Source organism: Berghia stephanieae, chromosome 10 (genome assembly GCF_034508935.2).
Source record: "Berghia stephanieae isolate SIO BIC M18660-M18661 chromosome 10, UCSD_Bste_1.3, whole genome shotgun sequence".
Lineage (NCBI taxonomy): Eukaryota > Metazoa > Mollusca > Gastropoda > Nudibranchia > Aeolidiidae > Berghia > Berghia stephanieae.
This window is the reverse complement of record NC_088369.1, coordinates 15,281,461-15,291,460: the sequence shown is the minus strand read 5'-3', so window position 1 is coordinate 15,291,460 and position 10,000 is coordinate 15,281,461. Positions and strand designations below refer to the sequence as shown.

General features: G+C 38.2%; 1 protein-coding gene across 1 annotated transcript in view; it reads left to right on the top strand.

Annotated features, from left to right (window-relative positions):
* LOC144980709 (monocarboxylate transporter 12-like) overlaps positions 1-10,000 on the top strand; it is a 19,757-nt gene that overhangs the window by 259 nt on the left and 9,498 nt on the right. Inside the window, exons 1-4 of the mRNA XM_078928425.1 lie at positions 1-375; positions 2,538-2,654; positions 6,744-6,887; positions 9,459-9,613. The exon at positions 1-375 is cut by the window's left edge and continues 259 nt beyond it. Coding sequence (XP_078784551.1) covers positions 1-375; positions 2,538-2,654; positions 6,744-6,887; positions 9,459-9,613 — 791 coding nt within the window. The remainder of the gene's footprint in view (positions 376-2,537; positions 2,655-6,743; positions 6,888-9,458; positions 9,614-10,000) is intronic.

The window sequence follows — 10,000 nt, the reverse complement described above, 5'->3', positions numbered from 1 at the left end:
AGAAAGATGATGACGACGAAAGTACGGGTGGAGCCGATAAAAAAGATGATGGAAATACTGGTGACGAAGATAAGACAGATGACGAAAGTACAGGTGGAGACGATAAAAAAGATGATGGAAGTACTGGTGATGAATATGAGAAAGATGACGGAAGTACAGGTGGAGACGATAAGAAAGATGACATTAGTACGAGTGGAGACGAGAAAGGAGCAGGAGATAAAGAGAACGATGAAGAGAGTAGCTTAGTTGTGGAAGAGAAAGAAGCAGGCGAGGAAGGGGAGGAGGAAGAAAGGTCAAGGACACACGATGTCGGACTGGATGGCGGATATGGCTGGGCTGTTGTCGCAGGAGCATTCATTTGTTTTGTCATTGCTGGTGAGTTTTATGGTGTTTTTGTTTTCCCGTGATTTGTCATTAATGGTGAGATTAACTGTGTTTTTGTTACCCCGTGTCTTGTCGCTGCTGGTGAGATTAACTGTGTTTTTGTTACCTTGTAAGTTGTCATTGCAGGCGAGTTTTACCGTGTTTTTGTCTCCCCGTGATTTGTCATTAATGGTGAGATTAACTGTGTTTTTGTTACCCCGTGTTTTGTCATTGCTGGTGAGTTTTATGGTGTTTTTGTTTCCCCGTGATTTGTCGCTGCTGGTGAGATTAACTGTGTTTTTGTTACCTTGTAAGTTGTCATTAGAGGTAAGTTTTGCCGTGTTCTTGTTACTATGTGTTTAGTCGGTGTTTGTGAGTTTCACGAAGTTTTTGCTGTCCTGAGCTTGTCGTTGCTGATGAGTTGTACAATGTTTTTGTAACCATGTGATTTTGCCGTACACTGGAAAAACCCATATGTGACCCTTCGCCTCGAAATTGTATTAAGTCGGGTTGGTCAAGATGTTGACAATTGAATTTATAGCCAGAAATATCAGACTTGTGTTGAGTTTGTATGTTTTATTGAGGAGAATGGATACCATATTTTAGGGTGCTGATGCCAACAATTTATATTTTTGACCAGTTTAACATGAAATTCGGCTTTTAAGTATTTGGTTCGTTCGGACATAATACCGTTTTTAGACGATGGGTCACATATTTTAAAATTTGGCCATAAAACGCGTCCTTCAAATATCGATCGATTTATATGACCCTCATCTTGGCAAAAAACTCTCAAACCTGCCTGGGACTTTTCGAAATTTAGAGATAGAATGATGAGAAATCGGACCTTAGAAGTTTTTGCAAAGCAATAAATAGTATTTATATTCCACCATGATGTAGAGAAAGTAAACCCAAGTTTGATATTTGCGGATATGAATTCAATTTCCCTAACCGAGTGTATCCCGACATAATACCGCTTTGAGACGGTGGGTCACATATGGGTTTTTCCCGAGTACAGCCGATTTGCCATTGATGGTGAGTTGACCGTGTTTTTATTACCCTGTGCTTTGCCATCGCTTGTTCATCTTACGGTGTTTATGTTACCTTTATCTTTGTCGCTGCTGGCGAGTTTAAGGGTGTTTTTATTACCCTGTGACTTGCCGTTCTACTGAGCCAGAGTATATATATATCTCGGTTTTTATAGCGAGAAATGGACAATAACAAAAATTTCTTGCTACCATTTTGATAGGACGCTAGGGGTGTCAGATTTAAAAAAAAGGTCTCAACTTCATCCGGGATTGATCTTGGCCCCTTTTGCATGTGAATCGAGTGCTCTACCAACGGACGCCCTCAACATATGTTACAGTGAATGACATAATCAGTCGGATAGTGAAAAGGTTTGAACTAAGATATTGCCGAGTTTAGTTAGAAAGTAAATTTTTATCAAAAATGAGTTCTTATCATAAATGATTAAATCAACCCCTTTTTGTACATCTTTGGGAAATATCAAAGCCTAATTTCACTTCTAAATCTTTTACTTTTACAGATAGTCAAGTTGAAAAAGTATGAAATTTGAGAAAAGTTGCTGGATATCTTTCCCATACATCTGACCATAACTTCATGAAAAATCACACGATTTACTTCAAATAAACATTAAAATGCTACGGGGAGCATATTCTTTCAGAAAAGGCAAAAAAAAAAAAAATCAAATCCAAAATGTTAAACTTCCGACTGATTATGTCATGCACTGACACAAACATATGATAATATTGACTTGTAAAGCGCTTTGAGCACATTTAGTGGATATTGCGCTATATAAAAACTCTAGTTTTTGTGGGGCTATGTGGTCTAGTGGTATGACACTCGCTTTCGGATCGGAAGGTCCTGGGTTCGAGCCTCGCGCTCGGCGCATAGTTGAGTCCTTGGAAAATGTTCTTTACTCACATTCTCTCACCGTACTCAGGTGTAAAATGAGTACCTGGCCGTTAACAGCGGTGTCGTTGTGAAAAATTGTAATATCGCCTAACAGGCGGCATGTCTCGTCCTACATGTTAAATGTTGCTGTTGACCAGGGACCCCTTGTAAAGCGCTTTGAGCACATTGAGTGGATATTGCGCTATATAAAGCTCAATTTTATTATTATTATTATTTGACTTTGTTCTTTTTTTTCTCTACAGGAGGCTACAATAGGAGTAGTGGTATACTTTTTATCCAGATTCAGGAGAGATACAAGACTGGGGCACTCAAGGCTGCCTGGCCAGTGTCCTTATCACAATGGATTCAGAACTTGATCGGTAGGTCAATAGATAGTATGCGCTTGGCTAAGAAGCTCATAACATTGCCATCCGGAAGTATGGCGGACCAACACACAAAACCGTGTGTATCCATGAACGTTTATAGTCGGGTTAATACAGTTCAGTGAGCATTACTCATAAACGCGGATGGCAAAAAACAATAACAAAGACCAAAGTGACGTCATCTTCGAACTATCTATACGTACTGCCATCTCTGGAAAAAAACAAACAATATGCGGCTATGTGGTCTTGTGGTATGCATGGCACTCGCTTTCGGATCGGGAGGTCCTGGGTTTCGAGCCTCGCTCTCTCGGCGCATAGTTGAGTCCTTGGAGAATGCTCTGCTTTACTCACATTCTCTCACCGTACTCGGGTGTAAAATGAGTAGCCTACCCGGTGGTTAACACCGTTGTTTCTGTTAGGAAAAAAAATTTAATATCTCCTAACAGGCGTCAGCCATGTCCCGTACTAAATGTTAATGTTACAATGGGACTTTGCGAAGAGAGCTATGTAAGATTTTATCAAGCGGGTTTTCGGCATACGTACAAAATTTATTCAAGACACTGTGCTGCCTTTGTAGAAAATACATCATTCAAACCTTTCAGACCTTATTTTTTGTTCTAAATTTTTTTCCTGTTGGCCTGAGACCCCTTGTAAAGCGCCTTGAGCACAATCACAATGCACTGAATATTGCGCTTTATAATTTTTTTTTTGGTTCACACTTTAAACTAAATTAAATTGAGCTTTTACATAGAGCAGCAATATCCACTAAATGTGATCAAAGCGCTTTACAAGAGGTCCCTGGTCAACAGTAACATTTTAACATTTAGGACGGGACATGACTTCTGTTAGGCGATGCTACAATTTTTTTCGGACGGAGACAACGCTGTTAACGGCCGGGTACTCATTTTACACCTGAGTACGGTGAGTGAATGTGAGTAAAGAGCCTTCTCCAAGGACTCAACTATGCGCCGAGCGAGGCTCGAACCTAGGACCTTACGATCCGAAAGCGAATGTCATACCACAAGACCACATAGACGCACATAACAACTTTTGTTCACACTTTAGATAATGTAAATAGGATTTAATAGTCTGATGTCACGTCCGCCCAGCAACCAGCAACTTGGTTCTAAACAAAGAAGATCGTTACTTTTTCTTCTTCATGCTGTCTAGAACTTTTTCACGTCATGTGATCAGAATGTATAAAAGTCAAAATATGATCAGACTTATAATGTTTTTCTCCTCTGGATACACTTTTATGTTCGTCGAAGAAGTATTTCATAAGGGCGTCCGCCATTGTTCCGATAGTTTAGAACCAGTTACTAAGTTGCTATAAGTCATTACGAGGGAAGTGACGTCATGAAAGAAAATGGCTCAAGTCCAGAGATGCTGTCGATAAGAAGCGATACATCGCGGCTAGAAATGATGCAAAAGCCGTCAATTTCAGGGCCAAAAAGAAATTCTATGAAGAAAGCCTCAAAAACGTGGGACGTTCGAGACAATTCTTTGCCTTGACCAAGGAACTGCTGGGACAACAGACGCAACCAGCTCTCCCATCTTTAATCGATCGTGCATATCTACCAACTCGCTTTGGTCAATATTTTAAAGAAAAAACGGATACCATCAGGAAGGAACTCTCGTCTGAATCGATCCCTACAACATTTGACAAGTTTCATGGTGATTCGTTAACACATTTTTCAAAGATTACTGAAGCTGACTTACGTGATTGCATTATGTCGTCTCCAACTAAAAGTTGTGATTTAGACCCCTTAAATACTGCCATTTTAAAAAAATGCATTGATGTAATTTTAACACCATTTACATGTATTGTTAATAATTCGTTGCAGTCAGGTGCTGTACCAGACATTTACAAAGTTGCTCATGTCAAACCCCTTTTGAAAAAACCTGATCTCGATAAAGAGAACTTAAAAAACTATCGCCCTGTCTCTAATCTTCCTTTTCTCTCTAAGATCTTAGAAAAGCTTGTTTTGAAACAATTACTGTCTCATCTTAAAAATAATTGTCTTGAAGAAAAATTTCAGTCTGCTTATAGGCAACATCATTCGACGGAAACCGCACTTGTTAGGGTTGTTAATGATCTCCTCTCTGTTATAGACAATGGTTCATGTTCTTTGCTGAATTTGCTTGACCTATCGTCTGCTTTTGATACTAATGATCACAATCTTCTTCTCAAACGTCTTGAAATTACTTATGGCGTGTCTGGTGCAGCGCTTGATTGGTTTAGGTCATATTTGTTTAATCGTAAACAGATTATTACGGTGGATGAATATAGATCGGAGGAAATCTTTCTTGATTGTGGGGTTCCCCAGGGTTCAGTACTTGGACCCGTTCTTTTTGTTTTGTACGTTGGCCCTCTGTCTAAAATCATCAGAAGTTTTGGTCTGTCTCACCATCAATACGCTGATGATACGCAATTGTACTGCGTTTCCAATATGAGAAATTTACAAGAAGTATCAGCCAATAGTAAAAATTGTATCCAAAGTGTTAAGAAATGGATGAATGAGAACAGACTGAAACTGAATGATGATAAGACGGAGGTGCTGTATGTGGGGAACAGGAAGTGGAAAAGTGAAACAGATTTGAAGTTGGGGGATGCCTCTATTCAAATTGTTGACAAAGTGAAAAACCTTGGCACATTCTTAGACTCTGGACTGTCGATGGAGCATCAGGTTAATAATTTGGTTAGATCTCTCTTTTTCCAACTAAAAAAGATTGCTTCCATTAGACGGTTCATATCTGAGGATGTGACCAAGCACCTGGTTGTGTCCCTCGTACTATCGAAATTGGATTATTGTAATGCTCTGTTGTTTGGCGTTTCGCAATACAATCTGAAACGTCTTCAGATTGTCCAAAACAGCGCTGCCAGACTAGTATTTATGAAGCGTAGGTGCGACTCTGCCGGACCTCTACTTCATGACCTGCATTGGCTGCCTGTTGAGAAAAGAATTAAATTCAAAGCTTGTGTTTTAGTGTATCGTTGTCTTGAAGGTACTGCCCCTTCCTACCTTTCAGAACTAATTGAAAGCTATTCAAAACCCCGCCCCTTACGTTCGGCCAGTGATTCCACAAAACTAGTTGTCCCTCGAATTCGGAAAAATGCTGGAATGAGATCCTTTTCTCATTTCGGACCCTCTATTTGGAACGCCTTACCGCAGAGCATTCGTGAAAAAGAATCTTTGTCTATTTTTAAACGTTCGCTTAAAACATATTTGTTTCGATTTTAGTAGATGGTATGAGAAGCAAGATAGTTTTGGTTTGTGTTGTGTGTTGTGTTGTGTGTGTGTATGTGTGTGTGTGTGTGTGTGCTTGTGTGTGTGAATGAGTATGTTTCAGCCAAAGTAATTTGTAATTTAAGCGCTTAGAGTCTGGTGTCTCGGAGTTATAGCGCTATATAAGTTTTCAGCATTATTATTATTATTATTATGACTGTTTAATCCAATTGTGTTTGAAACATGTTGATTCCTTAGGACCATTGGTGGCTGCTGTGTGCAACAAGTACAGTGTCCGGACCTCCATGTTGAACGTGTCAATGTAGTGAATATTGCGATTTATAACAACCTTTTCTTCACACTTTTGTCAATATAAATTGTGTTTGAAACGCGTTCTATCTGTAGGACCATTGGTGGCTGCGGTATGCAACAAGTGCAGTGTCCGGACACCCATGATGATCGGGGTAATGTAGTGACATTGTGCGGCTATGTGGTCTTGTGGTATGATACTCGCTTTCTGATCGGAAGGTCCTGGGTTCGAGCCTTGTTCGGCGCATAGTTGAGTCCTTGGAGAAGGCTCTTTACTCACATTCTCTCACCGTACTCAGGTGTAAAATGAGAACCTGGCCGTTAACAGCGTTATCTCTGTCCGAAAAAATTATAACATCGCCTAAAAGTGTCATGTCCCGTCCTAAATGTTAAATTTTGCTGTTGGCCAGGGACCCCTTGTAAAGCGCTTTGAGCACATCTAGTGGATATTGCGCTATATAAAATCTCAATTTAATATTGCGCTTTATAACAAACTTTTGCTCACACTTTAGCCAATATAAATTGTGTTTGAAACATGTTGACTCCGTAGGACCATTGGTGGCTGCTGTGTGCAACAAGTACAGTGTCCGGACCTCCATGATGATCGGGGCGACCGTGACCTTCATAGGACTTATCTTGAATTCACTGGTGGACAATTTCTACTTCCTGTTCTTCTGCCACTCCCTTCTTCAAGGTACGTTCTCTGTTTTTATGGAGTCAATGAAAATATAATGTGTAAAGATATGAAACAGTATGTGTGAAATCGTGTCAGATAAAAAGAGAGAAATATAAAAAAAATCCCCTGAAACCCCCAAAATACCACAAAAATACAACCAACCCCCCCCCCCAAAAACAAAAACAAAACAACAACAACAAAAAGCAAATAAACAACAACAAACCCCCCTCCCCCCAAAAAAAACAAAAACAAAACAAAAACAAAACAAAACAAAAAGTCAAAAAACATAAAAACAAACAAAACAAAACAAAAGAAAAACAAAAAACAAACAGAAAACAAAAAGTAACAAACATTCAAAAATATCAGTTTGCCTCGATTAAATTTTGGGATGACTTTTGTTTTCTTGCGTTTTTTTTTCTATGCGTTGTCTGTCACAGTTTTATACACGCTTTTTCAGATATTAAAAAAAAAACAAAATTAAATTTAAAAAAACAACATAAAAACCTCAGGAGTGAGAAACATCCAACGTTTGTCTGTCGTCACTTTGCCAGTTTATTTTTATCTACTTCTTATATTTATATACATACACACTTAACATAGGCATATGGATATTGACCTTAACGTTATTGGCAACCCCCCCCCCCAAAAAAAAACAAAAAAAAAAAAAACAAAACAAAACAAAAAAAAAAACAAACAATAACAAAAAAAAAACAAAAAGCAAAACAAAAAACAAACAAAACCAAAACAAAACTAACTAAATAAATCAGTTTTTCAGACCTATATCTAACATCATTGGCTGATTCCGTAATTATTTGTAACTTTGATATTAAATAAAAAGGAGTCAACAAGAGTCATAAAGCCCGTGGAGCAGGCAGGAGTTTCTCCCGGTTTCTGCAGCCTGTAAAGGACGATAGCATGAGCACTTGCTTGTTACCCTTAGAATTGTGGGGCGCTAGTTTATCACAAAGTACATTACATTCGATCTTACAGAACAATCAGCCTGGCCGTGAGAGGGACGCTATAGTATGGATAGTGTGCGCTTTGCTAAGAAGCTCAAAACATTGCCATCCGGAAGTATAACAGACCAACACACAAAACTGTGTGTAACCATGAACTTTTATAGTCTGGTTAATACAGTTGAGTGAGAATTACTCATAAACGCAGATGGCAAAAAACAATAAAAAAGACCTGAATGACGTCAACTTCATTCTTTCTATATAGTCGACGCCATCCCCTACACATACACACACAGACACACACACAGACACATGCACACACACACATATATATATGTATATATATATATATATATGATAAAATACTCACAATATCCGCCAGCGGGGTATAACATACCAACACACAAAACTATGTGTAACCATAAAGCAGGCACTTATGTTGGTAACAACAAGATATGAAGTGAGTAGAAAAGTGCCAGAAGACAATAGAGAATAAAAATTTTTTCGCGGCGGTGGTGGGGTTTGAACCTGCGACCTTATTGGTACGACAACTCCGCCTGGCAGGTGAGAGCGTGGCTCTACCGTCTGAGCTATCCACGAACACTAAAATATTCGTATCAAACCCAAGTGGGTGAGAGAAGGCTTTAGAAATATGACTTGGGTTTGATACGAATATTTTAGTGTTCGTGGATAGCTCAGACGGTAGAGCCACGCTCTCACCTGCCAGGCGGAGTTGTCGTACCAATAAGGTCGCAGGTTCAAACCCCACCACCGCCGCGAAAAATTTTTTATTCTCTATTGTCTTCTGGCACTTTTCTACTCACTTCATATCTTGTTGTTACCAACATAAGTGCCTGCTCCACTCACTTTTCTGAATTAAAAAATTCACCCCATATACCGGAGCATACTCAATGTCTCAATCGTTTCTATTGTATGTGTTTGTGTTGAGAATATTGGCTATTAAGCTTAACTGCTGGTCAAAAATAACTTCGCGATGGTGGCGCGCGAACGAGCCTGCGATCTCCAGTAGTGGGTGAGAGAAGGCTTTAAGAAATGACTTTGGTTTGATACGAATATTTAGTGTTCGGGTGCTCAAGGTAGAGCCACGCTCTCACCTGCCAGCGAGTTGTCGTACCAATAAGGTCGCAGGTTCTACCCACCACCGCCGTCAAAAATATTTTATTTCTGATTGTCTTTGGCAACTATTCCTCACTTCATATCTTGTTGTAACCATAAACAAACATTTATAGTCTGATTGATAGAATTTAGTGAGAACTAATCATCAGAGCTGCATGACATCAATGTCGCTCCATCTATAAAAGTCACATTTATATTTAGTTTTTAAAAATTCAGTTCATTGTCATGCGCAGACACTCATTTCCTCTACTACAAAACATTTCCTATGATATTAAATTTTATTATTATTATTATTATTATTATTATTATTATATTATTATTATTATTATTATTATTATTATTATTATATTATTATTATTATTATTATTATTATTATTATTATTATTATTATATTATTATTATTATTATTATTATTATTATTATTTTATATTATCCTATTATTATTATTATTATTATGTCTATTATTATTATTATTCATTATTATTTTATCCCCTAGGGCTGCTCATGCTGAGTCCAGGTCTATACATCGTCTCCTCATACTTCGAAAAACGACGAGGATTCGCAGTGTCTCTGGCCAGTTCCGGAAGCGGGGTCGGGGTCTTTGCTATGGTCCCTTTGGTCAACTACTTGTTTGAGGTCTACGCATATCAGGTAAAAAAACAAAACTGTGATCCATCTTGTGAATGTAAAAATTTGAATATTTGACCAACCAACACATGAAAAAAAATCGAAGATTTCAAGTGTCAAAATTTCCAAATTTTGATCCTTTGAAAAATCAAAGAATTAAAAGATTCAAACATTTGATGAAAAATTCGAAGATTTCAAGTCAATATGTGACCCTACGCCTCGAAGCGGTATTAAGTCGGGATTTGGAAAACGAAAAAAACCGGTTTTAAAGTGGGAATGGTCAAAATTATCAAATTTTAGTTTTTGGTTGTTTCAGAAACTACAAACATTTTTCTATATGGAAACATAATAATTCAACATAGATATTGAGGATACGTTATATAAATTTAAAGTTTAAAAAAGCAACTATCA